Source organism: Hyperolius riggenbachi, chromosome 6, assembly GCF_040937935.1.
Source record: "Hyperolius riggenbachi isolate aHypRig1 chromosome 6, aHypRig1.pri, whole genome shotgun sequence".
NCBI lineage: Eukaryota > Metazoa > Chordata > Amphibia > Anura > Hyperoliidae > Hyperolius > Hyperolius riggenbachi.
The window spans coordinates 264,443,436-264,468,109 of record NC_090651.1 but is presented as its reverse complement, the minus strand read 5'-3'; the positions used below and the strand labels follow the sequence as shown (position 1 = coordinate 264,468,109).

The window sequence follows — 24,674 nt, the reverse complement described above, 5'->3', positions numbered from 1 at the left end:
GTAAGCAAATGAAGCAGTCAAACAGCAAATTTAAATTTAAATTATTTCTTTTTTTGGCAGCTGAATGAACCAGATTTTACATCATATTGAAATGGCGGCTATGCAAACTTCAGAAACCAGGAATATGAAACCATAGTACAAATTCCATTGCTGCTACAAATACATTAACCACTTAAGCCAATCTGGACAGATATATTTGTCCAAAAATTGCCAGTCAAAGGCAATCTGGACGAATATATCCGTCCAGCAGTGTTGCTGCCCTTGTGCATGTGTATCCTCGTGCAGGCGGCTCGTTCCCCGCTGCTATTACAGGGGTTTGATTGCTGAAGAGGAACGAGTGTTCCCCGAGGCAAACGATTCCCTGCAAAAAAAATCAAGATACCTCCAATCAGGAGGTATTTGATTTATGAACTGAAACGTAAAAAAAAAAAAAAAAGATCTGGCACTCCCTGGTATATTCCTGGAGAGTGCTTAGCACGACCTAGTGGCCAAAAAGTAAAACTAAAGTAAAAATGGAAAAAAAAAAACAATACACACTAACTAAAAACTTATTGACTCCCCACCCTGCCCATTAACTAAAAAAATAAAAACATGTTTAAAAAATAAAAACAAATTACAGTTTAAAAAACATACATAAATCATTACCTCAGGGACTAAACTTTTAATATGTATGTTGTGAAGGTATATTACTATATACTTTATTACCTTTAGCCTATATGGGCTTGTAATTAGTGATGGATGCATTTATTTCTAAATAAAATATTTGCGCCATACAATGTACTAGGGAAATATTTCGAACGTTGCAATAACCGGGACAAGCAGGCAAATAAAATGTGTGGATTGTATCCACAGCAGAACGTTTTATTTTAAAACTATAATGGCCTAAAACAGAAATAATGATTTTTTCCCCCCTTTTTTCTTATTATTCTTGTTAAAATGCATTTAGAATAAAATAATTCTTAGCAAAATGTACCACCCAAAGAAAGTCTATTTGGTGGCAAAAAAAACAAGATATAGATCATATAGGTGTGATAAGTAGTGATAAAATTATTGGCGAATGAATGGAAGGAGCGCTGACAGGGGAAAATTGCCTTCGTCCTGAAGGTGAAAACACCTGCGATCTGAAATGGTTAAGTTATCTCATAAGTCTACCTTCCATTCAAGTTTGCTCAATGCCGGTCTGACACTTGTTTTTTGGCATTGCGGTGCGATGCTCCTGCCACATCCCACCGCAATGCAAAAAGCTACAATCATCTGACCCTGTGTCAGAGTGGGCCAACAGGGTCATATGTATAGTGCCCCCCCCCCCCCCCGCTCATGAACTCTCTGCTAGGAAGTACGTCACTGGGATGCTTGTTGGTTTCCCCATGCGCGCAGTGATCCACCATGCTGTGTCATTTACACTACATTTAAAGTGTGCTCTAGTTGTCCACTCTGCTCTTCTCACACTGTGTGTTACGTGTGGTGCTCTGTAGGCTACGCATTGGGCTTGCAGTTCATTAGATACTTCTGGCACAGTGCAATGCAGTGCCATAAGTGTGAATGTAAAGTAAAGTAACGCTTTAGATGTGCACCTCTAAGCCTCAGAAGAAGCTGATTAAGCGAAACGGTCGTCAGGCCATGCACCCAGCGGCACCCAGCGGCACCCACATCCCCGAACACTGCACACAATAAGTATCACTTCTTACTGCATGCTATGTACAAGATGGATTTTTATGCAAGTTTTTTGTGAAGCCAAGTGTATGAAGCAATCAATTATTGTCAGTAGTGCCAAGCAATTTCACTTCCTCTTTTGTTGCTGGCTCTTGTAAGTATCATGGACATTTCAAAACCAACATTTCACATGGCAATGAGACTGAATCCAGATGTTTGGGGCCTTATTATATTATTTCCATATAATGAAATATTGAAAGATAATGATAACTAAATATATAAATTAAGGCTGTGAATATTTGGAAATGGATGCTCTATACGAATGAAATTCCCTCTTTCATTTATAAGTTATTTAAATACTAGTGACCGAAGCACGTTTAAAAACAGGCTCTAGGTCAGTCCTCGCCGCAGCATCACAGCGCGTGTCCGCACGAGCATCCGCGTGTGTGCGTCCTCCGAGCGGGACCCCACCTGGCCCCATCCTGTCCCAACATCTGTCAGTGCTTGACATGCGCAGTGGTGCAAAAGCACTGACACATGGACAGGACGCAGGGACACTTGCAAATTATTATATAGGATGACATGAGTGTTGTGATTGGTAGCTATGTAAAATATAATTATTTTATACATTTTCATTACATAACGATTATACTTTTATGAAATAGTGTCACTATCTTTAATGCATCAGAAATTTCACTTCAATTGAAGAAAAGCCCTATGCAGCAGCAGGGCTGAAGAGTCGGAGTCGAGGAGTTAGAGCAATTTTGGGTACCTGGAGTCAGAGTTGGAGTCGGTGGTTTATAAACCGAGGAGTCGGATGATTTTTGTACCGACTCCACAGCCCTGTGCTGCAGTTCATGGTATAAACTGCCAACAAAACCCCCACTCTGATATGTACTCACCAAAGTGACCCCGAAAAGTCTAAATACACTACTGTTAATCATGAGCCAATGTGGTCATATATTGCATTCAGTGGGATCACTGTGTCACAAACAGTATTCTCGACAGTTCATATAAAAACTGCGGCTAAATGGTGCATTACCCCCACAAATACATTTATTCCATAAAACCATAAAACACATACAACTTAACTTGCCATAAAGAAGACTGAGTTAGTTGCCTGCAAATAGGCATTTTACAAGGAGAAAGGAGCAGACATTCTGTAACGGAATGAACCACCAGCGTCCTCTTCTCTCCTGCACTTGTCCGCATAGACCAGGCCCTTTGATAACACTTAGGAGACTGAAAACGGTCAGGGACAGCTTAACCAAACAAAGGACTGGCTTGGTCTAGGAGGATGAGTGCAGGGGAGGACAGGATACTGGTGGTTTCATCTATTATAGAATGCTTTGACAAGTGCCTACCAGGAGCTCAAACCCATTTGCCTCTCAAATCAGGTGTTCTGCGGGCGCAAACAAATGCTTTGTGCTCCCTTTTGACATCTGTGTTCACAATGCCTAATGGAAAACTGGTCTCTTTAAAGCAAACCTGAAGTGAAAATAAACTTATGAGGTAATTGATTATACGTGCTGTAGTAATGATAAGTAGAACTTTCCTGAAGTCGCATATTTTTAATGTCAAATAAGGGTTGTAATTCTAAGTCTGATGCATTAACACCATGTCAGTGCAACATAAAATCTGGTACATTCAGCTCTTACAAGGACAAGTAATGACCTTTTGAACCTTTCAGAACTATCTTGTTATCAGGAGTGTTTCTTTAGCCAGATACTGTTCAAGTGCTTTGGCTTCTATGTGCTGCAATTCAACTTCTCCTGTCTGCACAGACCATGCTCTAATATATTAATCCTTCAAACAACAATTTTTTTTTTTAAACACAAACATGTTCTAAGTAGAATTGGTACTATATGTACTGGTCTCTATCTCATCATGTCATTTGTTACTTCAGGTAATGTTAACCGCTTCCAGATGGCAGTGATTGAAATCTATGCCCTGTTTTTGTCCTGTTATTCCTGCCAGGGTATAGATTTCAAACACTCTTGCTGCACGGTCTGGTCACTCTTGCCATTTGTGCCAATCTGTCGTCGATGTACCAGCTCACTCTGCTAACATGCTGAAAACAGAGCTCCATATTTCGGTCAGGAGATACCGAGCTCTGCGCAGGCGCAGTAGTATTATGCCTGTGCAGAACACTCCTGGCTATGTGAATGCTAGGGGACCACAGAAGAGTGGCTGCCAGCAGAGCCGCGACGAGGGACACGGAGACTTCAAGAGGCTGGAGGAAGCCCCAGGTAAATAGGTTAGCACTTATTAATTTTCACTCATGTATCCTTTAAAGGGGTTCTTGTGAATCATCCAATAAACAAAAACAGACACTTACCTGGGGCTTCTATCAGCCCCCTGTAGCTGTTATGTCCAGCGCTGTTATGTCCAGCGTCTTTCTTCAATCACTCGTTCCCCGCCTACCGGCCAATTATTTGTCTAAGAAGATGAATAATGTGCACTCCCGCTCACGTCTCGGGTAGTTTACTGCGCAGGCGCAGTACGAGGTTTTCTTGTACTGCACCTGCGCAGTTAGCTCCCGGAGACATGAGCTCACATGCGCCGCCACAGCCACTCAGACGCGTGACATGCGTAATTAGACCGGGACTGGCGGCGGGAACGGGTGATCGGAGGAGGACGGCACGGGACATAACAGCTGTAGGGGGCCGATAGAAGCCCCAGGTAAGTGTCCGTTTTTGTTTATTGGATGACTCCACAGAACCCCTTTAAGGGGCCTTAGACCCACAGTCCTAAAGTGATTAAGAGCAGTTTCCCATCATCAAGAAACAACATTTATTTTTTTCTTATCCATGAATTGGTAAGAAATGAAGAACTATGCCCCATAGCCTTACACTGCTTTGTTGCAAAATGCTGCCACGTGGATGAAGGAAGCATCCAGCAAGATATTGCTCAATAGCAAGTGGTTTTGTATAAGGCTCCTTAAATGCTGAATTAGATCTGATTGGCCAGTCAAGCATTTGGAAAACTGTACAATTAATAGGCACCTATATTTACTGAAATAGGTGTACCAGAAAATAAAAATAAAATCAATAGTTAAGGAGTGCATGATACAGAAAGGAAAAAATAGAGGATATTCATCTGCATAACTTCAATGTTAGTTAAAAGCAAGGGTGCTACACAAGACAACCACAAGTCTGAACACTTCACAACACTGACAAATGACAACACAAGACAAATTAAACACACAGGATTAAGAGTGGTCATACTCGGTCTTTGATGAAGCAGGCGGTACAGAGGTGTCTGCAGTGGAAGAACCCAGCTCAGGAGCTTTCCCACTAGCCACAGGGGCAGAAGAAGAAGTTCCAAGAGCTGCAAAAACATCCTTTGCAAGGTCAATTTCTGGAGTCTTGAAGGTCCCTCCATCAATTTGAAAGTCCTCACCCTGGGAGGGTTTTGTGTTGCTGACTGAAGCTGCCTCATTCTTAGGAGCCTCCGTTGGACTTTTCACTTTGCTGGGCTGTACTGCTTCCTTTTCAGGGCTCTTGGTACCTGATGGTTCCTGCTTTGCTTTATCAGGAGTGGCTGGGGGACTAGTGGTACTTGGTGGGGCTGGAGCTGTTGGTTTGGTAGCTTTGGGAGTTTCAGGTGCGGCAGTGGCAGCAGTGGGATTCAGAACCCCCCCTTGATTGGATACAGCATTAGATGGGTTGTTGGAGGATGGAGTATCGCTGAGATCTACCAATGGAGCCACTTTGGGAGAAGCTGCAGCAGGAGGCGAGGAAGCTGATGATGCCTCTGTTTTAGATGGAGTTGCCTGACTTGACGGAATTGAATTTGCATCAGGTGGTGGAGCAGCCGTGCTAGAGGTGAGAGTAGTGGTCTCACTCGTGGGGCTGTTTTGTGCAGTAGCAAAGGTTTCAGTGATAGTATCAGAATTAGTCGTGACCGTGGTAACAGAAGGCAGCATATCCTCAACAGTAGCTGTAGTATCAGCTGGATGCCTGGAAGAAGCATAGGAACAGAGAAGGAGAAGAGAAAGAAAGAACAGACAATGAAGAAAACGAGTGAAGGCAACACAAGGAAGCAAAGAAGAGAAAAGCACAAGCACATTGGTTTACACAGAGGTTGAGTACATTGGACTGATTATTGAATTAGGACAGATAAACGTTTGTTAATAACCATATTGGACAAAAGCAGGTTGAAAAAGAAAAATAGGAAAGCTGTTTATTTCAGTTAGTATGTCTCGCTAAAGCATCTTGTGTCTCTCTTCCAGGTAATCTAATTCCACAAAAGTTTCCCTCTTAAATAAAAACAATTTCTCCAATGTAAGATACATTTAGTACAAATGTTACTCTGCCTTAGGGCTTTTTCACACTTATTACTTTTCCCTGCATTCTCCTAGGATAAAACTGAGCCAAAATGCAGAGGACAAGATCTACAATGATGCTTGTTTGCACCAGTAAATGCACTGTAGTACATCAGAAAAATATTTTGAATGCTGGTGTTTTGAAGGTTTATTGTGTCAATTATATATTTTACCAATTGAATAGTTCAGTTTTGTGTTATGCGGTGGAACCTTGGTTTACAAGCATAATTCGTTCCAGAAGCATGCTTGCAATCCAAAGCCAATCTCTTCATAAGCATTAATTGAAACTCAGATGATTCATTCCAGAATCCAAACATATTTATAGAAAAATATTTAATGCAAAGCACTGTACTGTATGAAGAAAAATGTAAAAAAAAAAAAAAACCTTTCACTATATTTAACTGAATCATTGCTGTTTTTTGGCTCACCCCAACTTTTTTTTCGAGTGGTTTTAACAAGAAACAAATCCAATTACAGTTGATTTTTACTCCCTTCAAGGATTTCACAGAAATGTGACATTGTACAGTCCCTATACTCAGAAGCAGTTGTGCAGGGTGATCAAAGAACACCCTGAAAGGAAAAATGCACAGAGACAACGGGAGCCCAAATGGTGCAGTATGTCACAACAGTGGTTAAAGGTGTAAATTGTGGTACTCACAAAAGAAGGTACTCACAAAAGACATGCAATCAATCACTATAGGCAGGTGGAGATGCACAAACCCAACTCCACTCAGGTGTCCAGTTGGGCTGGACGCGGTCGCTCTCTTTGTAAAGAAAAACTCTAGATGGTTATGGGGGTGGTGAAAACACTCCTGACCAAATAGAATACCCCTCCAAAAGCAGGATGGGTAACACAAGGGGGAAAAGAGGCACCCAGATAAAACTGCATTAACACAGTGCCAAAGTAGTAATAAGCCAAAGCAAAAAGGCGCCTTTTGCTTGGTCTTATTACTACTTTGGAACTGTATTCAGCCTGAGGAAGTGGGCAAACACCCACAAAATGTGTTGTCAGTGCAAATTAAAGTTTGTTGTTTATTATACAAATTTTTCTTTATTGAGGTAAGCCACCTCACTTTTTTCATTTTAATTGGTCACAGAGGTACAATCCTGCAGCATCAAAGGGAAAAAAACATCGACTCAGCACCCAACTGCGAAGAGGTGATATAATATGTACTCACTCAGTTCTGCATATTCCAGTTATTTAAAGGGGTTCTTTCGCAAAAAAAGTAGGCAGTTAAAAAATGTGACAGATAACAGTTTTTGAGCCAGTCCATCTTTTTAAGGTGGATTCTCAGGGCTTTCTTTATTTTCAACAGCATTTCCTGAACAGCAGTTTAACTGCCAAAATAGCAAGATACCTTCCAGCCTCCCTACTCACTTGCACACTATTATGTCAGTTAGATTTTGCAACTGTTGTTCAGGAAATGCTGTTGAAAACAAAGAAAGCCCTGAGAATCCCCCTTAAAAAGATGGACTGGCCCAAAACCTGTCATCTGTCACATTTTTTAACTGCCTACTTTTTACGCGAAAGAACCTCTTTAACAAATCCCTGGTGTTTATACAGTATTTTATACTGTGATCAGTATAGCTATATTTAGATCTATTATCTACTAAAAACTAGTGAAAACTGAAAAATATTCTGATTTAACTTACTCCAGCTACCTACATGTAGGTATGCATTGGCTACTTAGTCATGCTTTAACCTGATATACTGTGGGAAATTATATTCTCAGTTTGTAAGCTTTATGGATTTTTTTTTGTAGACACAGAAATTCAACGGTGCTGACTTTAGGATTTGCTTTTATGTAAACTAAAATTTACAAATTCAGGATAGAAAAATAATTAGTTGCTAAGAGAGGTGTAATATAACATGTTGGATAATCATTTCACTTTCATAGGAGTTGGTCAGCATAGGTATTTCCAAATTCACATCGAATGTTGGAACCTTTGATAGTTCCAAGCTGTTGTGTCACCATTTAGTTCAGTTCATGTTTATGAATATATAAATGACTTGTCAGCTTTACGCTAATCTAAAATACAATGTATTAGGTTTCTCATAACAGGAATGATCCACTAAAGAAGTTATTTTTCAGCTTTGCTATGTTCACTCTACATAGTTGGCGATGGCCAAGATTATGTTCTTCATCTTTGGTCCATGATAAAGGAGTCGATCATATTCTTTCTTTTTAATTTGCAACTGTATACTTCTCACATTACAGAAACTAGCAAATGAAAACTTTGTAATGCTTCATGAATCAGTCCTCCCCTTCATTAATGCATATCCCTACCCAAAATACAACCACAAAATAAATGTTCACACGTACTCAGGCTCTGTGAGTGGAGTGGTCTCATTGGGTTCAGTCTGGTTGCTACCATCGTGATTTGGTGTCCTCTCCTCTTCTGTTCGTACTTCAACTATGGGCTCTTTAGATTCATCTTTCCTGTGAAAAACATTATGTAGGTCATTTTCTAGATCTGCAATCTGCAGGGACAGATGCATATTAGTTCTCTTGCTAACAGAAATGTAACCCCCTGGGGCCACAACCCCCCCCTTAGGTTGCATGCAGTGGATGTATCAGTGGTGGTACATCTCACAACCCACAGAACAGAGAGACAGAGAGAAAGAATTAGTAGAGTAGCAACATAACTATTATTTTGTGGTCTTGAGAACATCTTTAGCAATTGCCCTAGATTTATTTTCCATCCGTCCACACTTCAATTACAATTAAATATATTTTACTAATCCAGTAAAGCTCTGTAGAGAACTGCCATTTCTGAAAGCATGAATTGATACTAAAAATAATTGTACAGATATCAGAAAAAGGTTTTTGCATGAATTTACCCATTCTAAAATACTGTATATATTATTATTATTATTGTATATTTTGTGGTGTTTTACAGAGCAAGTATATAAACAGATATATGAAAGCACATGTACTTAAATCAAACCTGTACTTTTTTTTCTTTTAAAAGCAGATACCTATGGAGAAGGAAGTCTCTGGATCCTATAGAGCCTTCCCTGTTCCCTCTCGGAACCCTCATTCCAGGCCTGTCCCCCGGTGAAGTGATGCCACCTACCAGAGCCCTCAGAAGGCTTCAGGAGCACTCATGTCCACGAATGCTCCCCAAGATGAAGAGCTCCGTTTTGCGCATGTGCGAGCTTCTGCATGCTCTTTTATGCGCAGCACGGAGTACGTCCGACTTCGTGAGCACTCTGGGACATGAATGCCCCCAAAGTCTTTTGAGGGACCCTGAAAGGGTATTCGACCAATTGGTCAAATATGTGGAGGGGTGGGGATGGCACTGAAATGAGGGGACCAAGAAAGGACAGGGAAGGCTCAATAGGATCCGGGGCCTTTCTTCTCCATAGGTATTAGACCTCAGTTTTACTTTAAAGGGCCTACGCAAAATAATGTCTTAAAATCATTTTAGAGTCATAATGTCTTTTAAAAAGAAATAAGCAGGACTTACGAAAAAGCAGCCTTTCCTTCTTCAATGTCTTTGCCTTTGGCTCCAGGTCCAGCCTTTCCACAGAAATTGACCGCAATGCACATTAGCAGACCACATTTGTTCAGGAAGTAGCAAGTCACATCAACAGCCACCAACAGAAGAACAAAGACGACAATAAGAATACCGACAATGGCTCCAGTACCCAGTCCAGTGCTGGTGCTTGTAGTAGCTTAGGAGAAAAAAGAAAAAGCAAAAATGCTATTGTTAGATATGAGGTGACATGTTATACAAGAAGTAATGAATGGGGGTGTACATATCCTAGTAAAGAATACTGATGAGAGCAGGTTAGGCTGCATTCTGGAGTTTAATACAATGGTAACTGAAGTTATATAGCTGAACTATGCTTGTATAAATTAGTAATTAGTAATAATGCATGAAATAGAGGTCAAAGAATAAAGACTTGGTGCACATGGCTTTTGTACTGTCATTTTCACCAAAATACCTTTAAGAACCTGGTTATGCTGTTTGGAGCAATGGTAGACACTGTAACAGGACTAAATTGTCAGGCATGGCATGAACACTGCAGGCTACACTACTACAGAAGGACACGTGTATAGAAAAGACATTTGATGCATTGTACTATTTTACTTAATAAAATCGGGCCTTCCTTGAAAAGTCACTTAGAAATGCTTGCAGAACAAATGCCAAGAATCCACAGTCAACTCTATTTTAAACTGACATTACCTACATTTACCTTAACAGTATTGACTTGCACTGTACAATAAAATATCTGAACATTTAAATATTGAATTCAAAAGAATTCAAAGGAGTATAGTAAAATGCGTGCTTGTTAAGGCACACTTAGTCGAGGAAATTGCATCTAGGGGCTTGATTCACAAAGCGGTGCTAACCTACTTAGCACGCCTAAAGACTTTTGGGCGTGATAACCATTGCACTAAGTAGGTTAGCACCGTTTTGAGGTATAAACTCGTGCGCAAAGTCCCGAACGCAAAGTCCAGTGCGCGCGCAATGTCGCATAGGGTTTAATGGGCGCTGCGCACAGGACTTTGCGCGCAAGTTTATTTTATCATGCCTAAACTAAGTTTAGGTGTGATAATGGGCTTTTCCCCAGCGTGCTAACTGTTAGCACGCTTTAGTGAATCAAGCCCTTTGGGTTACAACTAAAAAAGCCTTCTTTTGTGATCAACACATTTGAAGCAAGAATGATTTACATTAGTTCTTTTACATTTTTTAAACAGTAAAAACTGAAATAGTATTGCGTCAGTGTTGAAGAACTGTACACAAGTGTCTCCTGACCACCTTTAGACTGAATTCCCAGGCCATGAAATCAACGCTGTTCGGTAGAATAGTAGTTTGTCAAGATGTTTTTTTCCCACCAAATCTACTTACAATTTTCACAACTGGAGTTCCTAATGTTAACTCCTCATCTCCATAGGGACGAACATACCATACAGCAGAGATGATATGAGGTCAGCTGGATTGGACATTATTTGAACAGACTGGGCCTTCATACTACACAGCTGATGTTAAGTTTGCCTAACATTTGCCACATTAAATTTCCATGTGTGACAGAATAAGAGCTTTTAATGTTTTTCTTAATGGGAATTTTGAGAGTAGTAGCTGCACGACAAGGTAAAAACACATTGGCCCCAATTCACTAAGCTTTATCAAACACTTTATCGAACGTTTGATAATTTACCTCATGGGTTAAATCTAATTTTTAATTCACTAAGATGTTACATATTGATCGAATGTTTTATCAATAAAACGTTCAATAAATCTATAACATCTTAGTGAATTTAAAATTAGATTTTACCCATGAGGTAAATTATCAAACATTCGATAAAGTGTTTGATAAAGCTTAGTGAATTGAGGCCTTTGGCCCTTACTGAATTCACTTTTCCTTCTAGGTAGTATTTTTACACCTTCAATAAAATTCCTTTGAAGCCACCAGAAAGAAAATACAGTACTTTTCACCTACTTTTTTTTTTAATTGGAGAGCCCTTTAAAGTTATTTTAAACAGAAGAAGAAACCTTATCTCTTCGGAGAAAACTCGGGACTTGGGGAAAAAAGTGAATTAAAATAGGGCCAGTATCTTTTGTCTTGAAAACATTAACTTGTTGGTTTTTAAAATGGAGTGTAATTTCCATGATCTGCTTTATGAGTGCGCACAAAGATACCATATTCAGTCATCTGTTATGTATGTATCTTCTTCAGTATATATAGGGTTGACCCCAAATACCAGTTTTGGTTAACCCTTCTATGAATGCAAGTTTAGTGTTGAAGTGGAGTATTAACTTTTTTTGCACAGTCTGTTATATGAATATTTGTTTAAGACAGACAGACAGACACTTTTCTCCTGGCGGACTCAATGTGCAAAAGCTGCAGCCACAAGGACATGCTCTATAGTCAGTAGCAGCATTAGGGAGTCTTGCCCAAGGTCTCCTACTGAATAGGTGCTGGCGTACTGAATAGGCAGAGCCATGATTCGAACTGAGGTTACCTGTGTCAGAGGCAGAGCCCTTAACCATTACACTATCCAGCCACTACTTAGAAACACTGCATTTACTAGCCGGAGGCATCTCACCCATATACAATATGTCTGTCGATATTAACAGAAATATCTAATGCAATCTTCCTATTATCAATTCTTATTGACCAGTTTCCTAAAGTTTTGACATATATTACCTCAGAAGATTATATTGTCCACCACTGGATAAAGCAACAAAGTAAAACATTGGCTTCTATGTGGTGCTAAAATCTGCCTGAATCACTTCTTTCTTCAGTTGAGTCCTACAGTGATGTCACCAAAGTAAGAACCACTGAGAGCAAGCTAACAGCATAATGGTTTTCAACTTTGAAACTTAAAATAAACAGAGGCCTTGTTTTGAATGGATGGGGGTGGGGGGGGGGGGGGGAGTGCATGAGAGGGTGTGGGGGAGGAGGGAGATGGGAGGGGGTCATGATGTCTGTAGGATTGGATGGGTTTGAGGTGTGGAGTTAGGCAGTATGCATGAGATGGTGTGATATGTGTTACCGTGTTAACAGGACGCTACAGTGGGTGTCAACGTGTACAAAGACACGTATTGACACCCGCTATAGCGTCCTGCTACCGCGGTAACGTGTGTAATAATACGCATGGCGGCCTGCCGTCTACGAGTCATCAGAAGAGAAACTAGCTGTCGGTGGGGGACCAGAGGATCCAGGAGTGACGCCAAGGGCACAGGATGGCTGCAGTGGGCTGGTAAAAGCCCCAAGTAAGTGAAACTCATTTTTTCCCTAGGGTTTAGGTTCCCTTTAATGAATACAATTGAGTTTTAGAATATTAACCACTAGCAGACCACGTCATGGGCGTGGCCGTGGCAGCAGCCCCAGGACCGCCTAACGCCGATCGGCGTAAAGTCCTGGGGCTTGCATTTGCAGGAGATCGTGTGCAGGCGCATCTCCTGCTTGGTGGGTGGAGCAAAGCTCCGCCTTCAGTCTCCGGGCAGCGATTGCTGCTCGAGAAACTGTAACGGCAAAACAGCCGCTTAATTGTATTGTACAGCGCTGCGATCTGCAGCAGCGCTGTACTGGGGACAGCCGTGTGACACGGCTGTCCCCCTGGGGCAATAGAGAGCGATCGGCTCTCATAGGCTGAAGCCTATGCTTGCCGATCGCCATTATTGGCTGCCTGGGTAGTGGAAGGGAGAGAGGGAAAAAAAATATTCAAAAAAATACACAAATTTCATAAAAAAAAAAGAACATAAATATTTATATAAAAAAAAAACCACTGCAGGGGCGATCAGACCCCACCAACATACAGCTCTGTTGGTGGGGACAAAAGGAGGGGGGGTGGAATCACTTGTGTGCTGAGTTGTGCGGCCCTGCAACTTGGCCTTAAAGCTGCAGTGACCAATTTTGTACAGAATGGACTGGTCACTAGGGAGGTTTAAGCCCATGGTCCTCAAGAGGTTATTTTTTAAATGATTTAGTAAATAAATTGCACATTATAACATTATACCTCATCCTGATATTCTTCAATTTATCAGAGATACAAGCAACTAAACTGCTGTTAATGCAAATCATTTTAGATTTTTTTTTGTTTTATTGCTCTGTCAAGTGAGCATGAACACCACACGATCTTCCAGAATGCTTTGGGACAGAAGGCTGCATGACACCATAGCCTAGGCTAAGCATATTTTGTTTTTTTTATTGCCCACAGATTTGGAATAAGAACAATTGCCTGAAAAAACACACCTACAGTAGAATAAAGCTCAACACACACCATACAATCTTGGTTGTACAGATTTACCAAATCTATGTATTATAAGGGCCAACAGATTGAAAATACCTTGAATGATTGATTGGATAAGCTCTTATACCACATGAAAGTGGTAAGGTTGAACAACCAAGATTGTATGGTGTGTGTTGAGCATTAGTAAGAAGCATTTTGTTACAGTGATCTTAACCTACATAGCATTGCATTTTCTGAACTAATTGCTCCAGCTTTTTTACAAAAGACTCAAAAATACACGAGGCATCTTATCTTTTTTTCTAGAATTTTATTAATAGGAAATTCTCCACCAGTGAAATTAACTGTACACAATAGAAGTTTATGGATATATATGGCTTTTTGCATCTTTTCATGTTTTATACATACATGCTCCATCCATTCCTCTTAAAAAACTGCACTCACAAACAGGTCCTTTCAACAAGCAGTGTGATGGATTTAGCCAAGATACGGAAGGGAAACACAAAGAGGTTCATGTGAGTTTGAAGCAAAAACAAAGTTACCTTAATTAAAAGGTGTCCAACATACGTACTAGTAGAGTAGTACATGTTTGGGAGTCTTACAAATGTAGATGGAGCTGTTAAAAAACATTCTTCAGCGTACCTTTATTCAAGCAGGACCAAAGCATGATTCAAGATATCCATACTTAGCAATCCACATCTTTTGAATTGAATTTGAACTTATTTAACATTTCTCCTAATCACTGAAACAGAGCTAGTTTTATAATCCTAAAGATATATTAATTATAAAAAGAATGTATAGATTTGAGGATGGAAAAGGAAGATAATTCTAGCCTTAACTCTGTATTTAATTGGGATGATCAATGAGATGCAAATATTTCCAAGTTCATGCAGGATTATGTACATTTTGTATGCAAATGTATGCAGCTTGAAAATGGACCAATCGATTCAAACCATGGTGGGCCCGATTGGTCCATTTTCAAGCTGCATACATTTGCATACAAAATGTACATAATCCTGCATGGACTCTGAAATATTTGCTTATCATTAATCATCCTTAGTATTTAATAGCAGGCATCATGTTTAAAAGGCTTGACTTGTTCCAGGTAAAAAAAGTATATTAAGTGTGCATAAGGACCTGTGATAGACTGAAACTACCCTAATCTAGATTAGTTAACTTATTAGTTTACTAAATTAGAATCAGCTAACCAAGACTCCCCAATAGCCTGCTAAACCCATAGAGAAATGTTAATTGCAGAAGCAGTAATTGAAGTATGAATGTAGGTCTTATTTACTAAAGTTCTCCTGGGAGGGAGATAATACATGATCCAACTGTCCCGACGTTATTAAAAGTACGTTTTTTGCAAATCTTGCTATGCTCTGAAATGACCATGGCAAGGGATGCAAAATCTTTTACACTACTCCACACTTAAGCTGGCCACTAACGGTTCAATTTCTAGCGAAAAATTGTTCGAGCGATCAGAAATTCTGATTGGAAGTGAAATATTGTAATACATCGTTCACTACACCATCAATGAACCAATCTTTGCTTCCTATCTATCACAACCAACAAGAAAATCCAAATTTTGGTTCGCCGAAAATTCATTCGGACGACATTTTTTTCACTCGTTCATAACCGATTGTGTCCACCAATGGAGATTATGTACAACCAATCCGATAAGAATTTCTGATCGCTCAAACGATTTTTCGCTAGAAATTGGACTGTTAATGGCCACCTTAAGTCTACAGGTCACATGTTCTCCACTAATCTACGTCCTATATCTACCAAACTTTAGCTGCTGACTAATTGGTTCCATATGTTTTAGATCTGTAATACATCATAAAGCCTTTTCAATAACTGCATGATTCAATCCTTTCATTTAAAGTGAACCTGTCACATAGTAAGATGCATCCAACCTAACAAAATGTCTGAAAGGTGCAGAATACATTCAAAGTCTATGTAATTATTAAACTAGCTGTTGTACGCCCAAGAAGATCCTGGTACCAATATTTTCTACATACACAATGGCTATGATAAGGCTAAGTGTAGGAGAGGGCTGGGTTTAGTTCTCAGTTTTGAAAGCATTGATAAGAATGTATTTGAGAATCCAGACCAGGTACAGAAAACGATTATTGCAGGTACATGGTGTATGATCTGTGGAAGGATTTGTTGTGCTACAGCCACACACAAAAACCTCCACTTTTATGTTATTTCTAATGACTTCTTTAAACCATGTTTTTCGCCTTTTTTTGTTTTTTAGTTTCTTAAAGAATAAACATGACCAACAGAATAATCATAAAACGTATAAGGTATATACAAGAGTTTCTCACTGTAATGTCATGACATGACCTTATAGGGGTTAGTACCTTTCCTAAAACGTATCAGTGCTATAATGAATTGCTTAAATTGTATACAGATGCAAAATGACACAAAGAACAAAGTAGTTGGCACTTTTATTTTAAAATGAGAATACATTTAGTTGTTGGAGTTCATGCAGGTTACTACACCTGAAGTGTACATGTCGCCTGAAATTAGAATACTTAAAACATTCTACAAATTATTAGTAGTGTAGATCCATGTTCAGTAGATGGTGGTGAGTGTGATGTGCCAATAATATCACTTACCTCCACCTTGCCATTCTACCAATGCGCTGCTTTTATCTCACATTGGGAGCTTCAATCTCCAGTCCTTAACCAGCACCTTGTTCCTACAGTATTGGAACTGCTGGATTCTACTGGAGAATCTTTGATAACCAGTTAATCCTGAACATGGAGAGAAGTGGATCTGTTTTCAGGATCCATTCATAGTTGCTTATGAATCGGGATTCTGAATCAATACTTAGAGATTTAGTATTTGCTTTATCAAAGTTTGCAGTGCCTGAATTACGTCAACATTTTCTAGGCAAATAATAGGCTAGCCTTTAATTAATATTAACACTGCTTGGAAAATACGTTCTCTCCTTAGAGTAGATATATGATTTTCTCTTCGAGTTCCAGGCAAACATCAAATGAACAAGTGGCTTGTGTACTATATTCACTTTACTTTTATATATTAAAGAGAACCAGAGATCATGTAAAGAAAAGCTGTTATACATACCTGGGGCTTCCTCCAGCTCCATACGCGCTGATTGATCCCACGCCGCCATCAACCACTGCCCGCAACAACGAGAACCGGCTCCCCGCTCTTCCGTCAGTCGGACTCTGTCTAGCGTAGCAAAAGTGCGCTCTTTGCGTATCTCTGCAGCGGCCGCTGGAGAGATAGGTAGAGGGCGCACTTCTCCTGCGTAGCCTGGCTCCGATGATGTCAGCGACGGAAGCCGGTTCTCGTAGTTGCGGGCAGCGGTGGACGGCGGCATGGGATCGATCAGCGCGTATGGAGCTGGAGGAAGCCCCATGTATGTATAACAGCTTTTCTTTACATGATCTCTGGTTCCCTTTAATTTTGGCACTAAGTTTTATTTTTTATATTTTACATAATTAATTAAAAATTAAAAAAACTGGTTTATGGTATTTTGCATGATTATTAAAAGGGCATCTGCATAATCCAGAGGCTTTCCTCTACTCTCTTTTTTTCACTTCTGGTATGCTTTAAGATAAAACACTTTTTAGTTTTCTGGAGCTCCATCTTCTGGTTTGACTGGTAAGGGTTAGTGAGTAAAGAAAGAAAAATCTTGCTTTATAATTGCAGCAAATCATTCTCTAATATTACAAAGTCCCAGACTTAGTGACTGCTAATAAGTGGCACTGGACAGTTAATTAATTAGTTACTTAATATGCACATCTCCACTCACAGGGAAGATGAGGCTGTGGTGGCCAAACCAGAGATAATGGGTACTGGTTAACTACACAACAGTAGATGAATTAACAGCTTTTAGCTAATTGGTTGACATCTCTCACCTGTGATTTGCTATTTAAAGGGACCCTGAGAAGAGGCACAAATTGAAAATTTGGACTTACCCGGGGCTTCTTCCAGCCCCCAGTAGTCCGCGAGGTCCCCCGGCATCCTCTTGGTCCTTTCCATTGCGCAAAGATTTACATACAACACTCTTCACACAACCTGTTGTTCTTTTCTGAGCTAGGTCACCTTTACTAAATTTAGTGAAACCAATTTTTTTACCAGGCAAGCTGGTAACTGGACTTCTAAAGAAATATACATAGCCCTACAAAAGACAAAACAGGTGTGGTGCTGATTACTTTTGGCATATAATTCTTACTGTGTCGCCTGCCTATCATTAGTGAATGGGAGCTAGGGCCACCGAAAACAAAAAAAGACTTTATACAGTCCAAGCAATATGGGGAAATGCTGCCTGACAACAGAGGTAAGGTTTCACCCACCCTACCTAAGGAAAAGTATGTAGTAGTTATAGGTAAGTGCTGAACTAGACAGCACTATCTCTGCTCTCTGTAGCCATTTATTTCTTTATTTGTGATATTTAATACTTTTCTGATTAAAAAATAAAGTACTTGAATCTATCTTTTGATATGAATAGGACAACATCTCTGGGACAGGACAAAGCTGCCAGTCTAAAGCTGATCATACACATATACATTTCCACCCAATATTCTTAAATAATCGATTCCTCACTGAAAGAAATCAATTCAGAAACAAATCAATTCCCACCACACAAATCACATCAATTTTCAATAGATTCCAGAAGGAAAGCTCTTGAAAATCGATCAAAGCTCAGTGTAGTAGTGGTCGAGGCTATGCAACACTGTGGGCCACCTGCTGCTCCTGAACACAGTGGACCTATATATTCTGGCCAGTTCATTCAACACTTCTGATAGATTTTTGGTCAAAACCGACTGACATTTGATTGGTTAGATATTTTAAGGGAATTGATTCCCATATGATTTGATTAGAGCGATCAAACCTACGGGGAATCAAATGATAGAATTGATGTGTTTATGGACACCTTAACAGTGTGAAATTTCTAATGTTCTTTCCTGGAGTGACCACAGCAATGACTCATTGAAATTGAGTGCTGCTACTCTGAATAGTCTAATTAGGATGCCTTGACTGTCTAGAATGGAAGAAAACCAACTCATGTTGCATCCTGAGCTCTCTAGCTGAGCTATTTAGAGACTATTAGGAATCACAAATCTGCCTGGACAGGATTACTAATCTTTTTGGCAGGGAAGACATTTCATATATTTTATATATATACTGTATAATCAGTGTGTTTAGATGTTTATTTAATACTCAGCTTTAAGTAAAGGCATGGAAGGAACATTTAGCATACAGATGATCTAACGACACCCTAACTTAGCCAGTTTGAGAACTCTGCACAATGTAAGATTTTGAAAGTACAATCACTATTTTTTTAAATTATAGTTTTGTAATTACAATTTCTGTACAGAACTAAAAAAAAAATCTAAAAATGTTTTCCTGTTTTAATGCTGTTTTTAAAGTTTGTTCATTCCTAATGAGATAAAAGCATACTATGTATTAAAGAGACTTTACCAAGCGTTAATAAACTGTGATTATAAGATAGGAAATTATAGGAGTAGGTAATTACTGTTAATTCTAACAAGTGGAAACTGTTTGTTGTTTATGCCTATGTACTTATAGAAACAAAATAAATGTTAATCTGTTTAATGATGTCAATGGCGAACATCAATGAGACACACACAATTAAGTTTTAGGTGCTAGAGAAATGTTGAACTATTTTTATAGTAAAAGCACAGTGCTGTCATTGATGAGCTAACTGTACTTTACAGTAATTGTTTGACTACCTCTAATGTCCATAGGTCAATTGCCTTCGCATGACTGACTGCAGCAAATATCTCACAATAAATTAAAAAAAAAAGTATTAAGATTGGGAAAATGATTCAGATAATTTTAACAGCACAACATCTTATCAGCTATAGGAATAGTAGTTATGTTGGAACTTGGGGACAACTTACAGGGAACCTGAAGCGAAAGCTATATAGATTTCCTTTTAGGCAATACCAGTTGCTTGGCTATCCTGCTGGTCTTCAGCTTCTAATACATTTAGCCATAAACCCTGAATAACCATGCAACAGATCAGGTGTTTCTGACAAGATTAGCTGCATGCTTGTGCTGGTGTGATTCAGACACTACTGCAGCCAAATAGAACAGCAGGACTAGGCAAGTGGTATTGTTTAAAATGAAAAAAAAATATGACAGCCTCCATTATACATCTTGCTACACGTTCCCTTTAAAGAAAACCTGTACTGAAAAAAAGTTCCCCTGGGGGTACTCACCTCAGTAGGGGGAAGCCTCTGGATCCTATCGAGGCTTCCCCCATCCTCCTGTGTCCCACGGTGGTCTCGCTGCAGCCCCCGGAACGCACAGGCGACAAATCCGACAGCCTGTTCAATATTTCCCTTTCCAGGCTCCAGCGGCTCTTCTGACGGAGATAGGCGGAAATAGCCGATCTCCGTCGGGTCCGCTCTACTGCGCAGACGACTTGCGCCTGCGCAGTAGAGCAGCCCGACGGAGATCGGCTATTTTAGCTTATCTCCGTGTGAAGAGCAGATACTGCGCCTGCCCTGGAGCCCGAGAGGAAAATATTTAAATCGCCGCCACTCTGGGAGAATTTTCACCGCCGCCGTGGGACCGAGGAGGATGGGGGAAGCCTCAATAGGATCCGGATTCTTCCCAAACCCGAGGTGAGTGCCCCCCAGGGGAGTTTTTTTCATTACAGATTTTCTTTAACCAGACATTTAATATTATCTCACAGTGAAACCTTCTCACATTTCATTATATAAAATGCCAGCATCAATTGTTTTTTGGCACTTACATTTTGGGACGGTGTGTTTTTGTAAGGATATGGGCACAGACAATTGACTCCAGTTTCCTTGAACTGATAGCATAGCAATAGGGGATGCAGGGGTTGCGACTGCACCAGGGCCTTTAGACCAGAGGGGCCCACCAGGGGCCTTCCCTCAACCACGATATTAGCTCTTCAATGGTGCTATGATGGTAATGATCACTTCTATGTATGCTTTAAATTGCGATAATCATCAACAAACTGTCCCCCTCCTCTGCTGACACTTCTCATATTGTGGATGTCTGTGGCTGGTTTTGGCAATGAATTGTTATGGTTCCGGGGTCCCAATGTAAAACTCTTGCTGGGGCCCAAAACTCCTTAACTACGTCACTGACTGCTATCCCTCCAACTGACTTGTCCTGAGCCTGGAGATAATGGCCTCTGTTCAATTTACTTTTTCTCCTAAATGTTCTCTCAGGTGATATTTTCACAACCTATCCATAAAATGCCCTTTAAGCCACCAGCCAGCAAATTACAGAGCAATGAAAAATTATTTTAAATAAGGGAGGAGAAAACTTAAAGTAAAAGTGACTAGAATATGAATGAATCCAACCAGATTTGACCCAATCTGGAACAATTCCAATTGGATTGCATTATGGGGTGTGATTGGCCCCTAACCTGCTTGAGATTCTCTGCCCAAAATTGCATTCATAATTGCCTGAGGCCTGCGGATAACTTTGTTGTATCCACTCTGAACCTTATCACTATACCTAGCATAGCACTAATTTTTACTCCAAAACGAACAGATGTTTCACCTAACCTTAACACTGAGCTAACTGGTTCATAATACTAAGCTTTTCCCTAAAATACTGCTAAGTAGAATTCTACACAACCCTAACTGATACTTGTGCACTAATGTCATCTTAACTGTAAAATACTGTTCTCCCATGCATATTGGAATTTTTTTTTTGTTGGGACGGACTACTTGCAATGGCTTTCCATCGTGCCACAGGTGTCCCCAATTCCAAAAAAAGGCCTTAACTTTTCTATACAATTGTATTAATTCCACTTCTTTTGCTAATAGCCGACAGCATAAGTGGCAAGAGTAACGCTATCATAGAGAAGAGATATAAATTTCTTATTAGTATCGTCCAGACTTTTATACTCTCAGAGGCATCTGGAAAATAGTAACCAAGCATTCAGGTACAACCTGCTGACACCACAATTATGCTGACAGATTATATAGTAAAAAGTAAACCGATTCCATACATTCTATTTTCAAGTCACAGACATCACTGTCCACTGTTTTATACTCACACTGTATACAATGTAAACATAAATGACATGTGCTTGTTGTTCAATCAATTTGAGGGCTGAGCCAATAACAATTCACAAGTAAATGAAAAACAGTATTTGTGTACAGTGTTCCATATGTTCTTGATACCATTTTTACAAGTTTTCTGATTTTAATGATCATGACTTCAGCCCACAAACTGGGTAAATTAAAAAAGTGTCACGCTTGCATCGAAAAACATTAAAAATTCCTTAGACCTTTAGTTTATGTCCACCAAGCTAGGCCTTGGCCACAGACTTCTGTAATTGATCCTTGCATCAGTGGCCCAGGATTATGTCTTGTTGACTTTTTTTTTTTAGATTGTGAGAAATGATGGATAGTTTTTATTTACTTAATGATTCTCATTCCACCATTTCATAAATCTAGTCTACTTACTGACTTTCCTACGCCCATGAGAAAGCTAATAATGCAGCCAATTCCACATGCAATGGAATACTCCAAGCCATCAAGACAAGGATCGATCAGTGTTGGACCAAAAAGACTCTCTTATTTTCAGTACACATGGAACACTCCTTTAAGGTGTGCTCCAAAGTACTCAAGTCTTTTTTTTTATTCCCAAAAAGTGTTTATCCATTTTTTTGGGACCACTTGAGGTCACTTCCGTTAATTATTTTCTAATCAATCTTCTCTGACCAAAAGGTCTACATATAAAACAGCATGTAGGGTGGCCACCCTTTAATTAAAGAAGAGCTTCCTGTTTTAAAGGACAACATTTGTTAGAAAATATATTCCCAAAATCCTCTAACATAAAAATAAAAATAAAAAAAATAGACACATGGCATGGGGTTGTTTTGATGAACATTTCTCTGTAACAGAGAGAAACATTGCAAGAGCAGAAAAAAAAAGTCTAAGAGAAGAGTATAGTCGCTAATAAGGTGAGCAAAGCTGCAGAGGTGGATGACACAGTACAGCTCCCGATATTGGCTGCTGATGTAATGAGTCCAGGGGAGGTGGTTGTTGGCGAAAATATTTGGTGCATGTAGAAGAATGGATGTCCAGGGGCAGTTGAAGTGACATAAATCACAGACAAGGGAAAGTTCAGGGACAGAGGCAGGAGGTGGGAGAAATCATGGGATTGAGAGGAAGGAAAACAAAAACAAAAACAAAAAAAGAAAAAAAGAGAGAGAAGAGAGAAAACAGATAAGAAAATGAACAGGTCACAAATACTAAGAAAAATGTAGCAAAAAAGGTCAACTCAGCATAGCCAAACAAGAAAAAAAAAGAGAAATTACAGGTGGCAACTGTTAAAAAAATTGCAAAGTTACTGAGGCAAGCGAAGAAGCAAAAGCCGTTAGCAGCAATTGGAGCTAGTGATCACATGTTAAGCGCAAGGCACCAGTGCAAGAACTATGGCTACAAAAAAAGCCAGTTTTTCATATTTTTTTAAATGTACAATCAAACTAAGTGAAGTTTTCTGAAGTCTGGTAATTGATCAGATACTACCTTCCCTGGTGGTGGTAATGATCCATGACAACAAAGTCCCTCAGTATTGAAACTATCCCTACCACCTATCCATATCAATGTTCTATATGAATGAACACATGAGCTGACCAGCTTGTAGGAAGAGATGACATTTTCTACACCATGATTTTCCTGTAGGTGAAATCAAACAGGTTACAACAAGAATCAATGATAACGACCAGCCAATCAGAGAATTACAAATGCTGCTATGAAGAAAATTCTAAACTGTCCTTAGCTGAACTTGTAAGCCTTTGATTGGTTAGTCCTTATCTGTCATTTCTGTTTCCTGTTTTACCTAACATGATTTTGCCTACAAGGAAAAAATCTAGAATGCATACATCCCTGTCTCTTTGTTAAGAGGAATCTAAAGTGAGTGGTATAAGGAGTCTGCCATATGCATTTCCTTTTAAACAGTATCAGTTGCCTGGCAGCCCTGCTGGTCTATTGGCTGCAGTAGTGTCTGAATTGCACACCTGCAACAAGCATGCAGCTAATTTTACAATAATGCTACAATTTACAACAATGGCTGAAAATATTAGAGGCAGAGGATCAGCAGAACTGCCAGGCAGCTGGTATTGCTTAAAAGGAAATAAATATGGTAGCCTCCATATTCCTCTCACTTCAAGTTCCCTATAACTAGTCCTGCATTGTATGTCACAATCCAGTGTTAGTGAACTGGCTATACTCAAACCAAATACCTGTACTCCAAAAAGTCTTCATAATTTGATCTATACTGTATAGTGTAGGAATATGTATTGCAATATGCTGTACATCCAAGCTACTGTTGTGCAAAGCAGTATCACTGGATATATCCTATATAATGTGGTATATAGAGACTGATATGAAACCAAGGATGTGAGTACAGTGCATGGACTTGTCAGTGCTGCAGTCCCTGGAAGGCCTTGGTACCTGCTCACAAACAGCGATGGAAGGAAAGATTAGAAAGGAAGGCTTAGCTTGCCTAGGCATTAATGATTAAATAAATCTCCAGTCACACACAACTGATATCAAATATACTCAAAGAGGCCCCGTCTCACCAGACAAACCAAAGTGCCAGATACCTGCAGCAACTTGCAGGTACTGCTATCATTAGAATGGCTGTAAGTTAATAGTTAATGTTATAACTGTATAGATGCATGAAAAACTCATTCATACTCACATGTTTGCTATCACAACAATAATCACCTGGAGAGACTTGTAACCAGTGCTGAGCAAATCCCAGCTTTCATCCTAATATCCATGACATTAGCAGCTTTGTCTAGTTTCTGCTTGTGACTCAGAATGCAGTAAAGTGGACCAGAAGTCAATCCTCAAACATTAAAATAGGCATAAGGATGGGGCCCACTCAATGTTTACACCCTTTCCCTTGCCTACCCCTGGTGACCCTCACTGCCTGGGGGCCCATCTTGTAATGGTCATAAAACACGTCTGGACATC

The 24,674-nt window shown here is 39.8% G+C and overlaps 1 protein-coding gene across 11 annotated transcripts in view; it reads right to left on the bottom strand.

The window, feature by feature from the left end:
- The window catches only part of NCAM1 (neural cell adhesion molecule 1), a 485,915-nt gene that overhangs the window by 7,901 nt on the left and 453,340 nt on the right, over positions 1-24,674 (bottom strand). For 5 of the 11 annotated variants that reach the window (XM_068240756.1, XM_068240758.1, XM_068240757.1 and 2 more), the window contains 3 exons: positions 9,452-9,659; positions 8,305-8,421; positions 4,881-5,615 (listed from right to left, as the gene is read on the bottom strand). In XM_068240756.1, the coding sequence (XP_068096857.1) occupies positions 4,881-5,615; positions 8,305-8,421; positions 9,452-9,659 (1,060 nt within the window). Of the gene's footprint in view, positions 1-4,880; positions 5,616-8,304; positions 8,422-9,451; positions 9,660-20,169; positions 22,704-24,674 lie in introns of those variants that run through there. The other 6 variants (XM_068240761.1, XM_068240767.1, XM_068240765.1 and 3 more) reach the window with 3 other exon arrangements.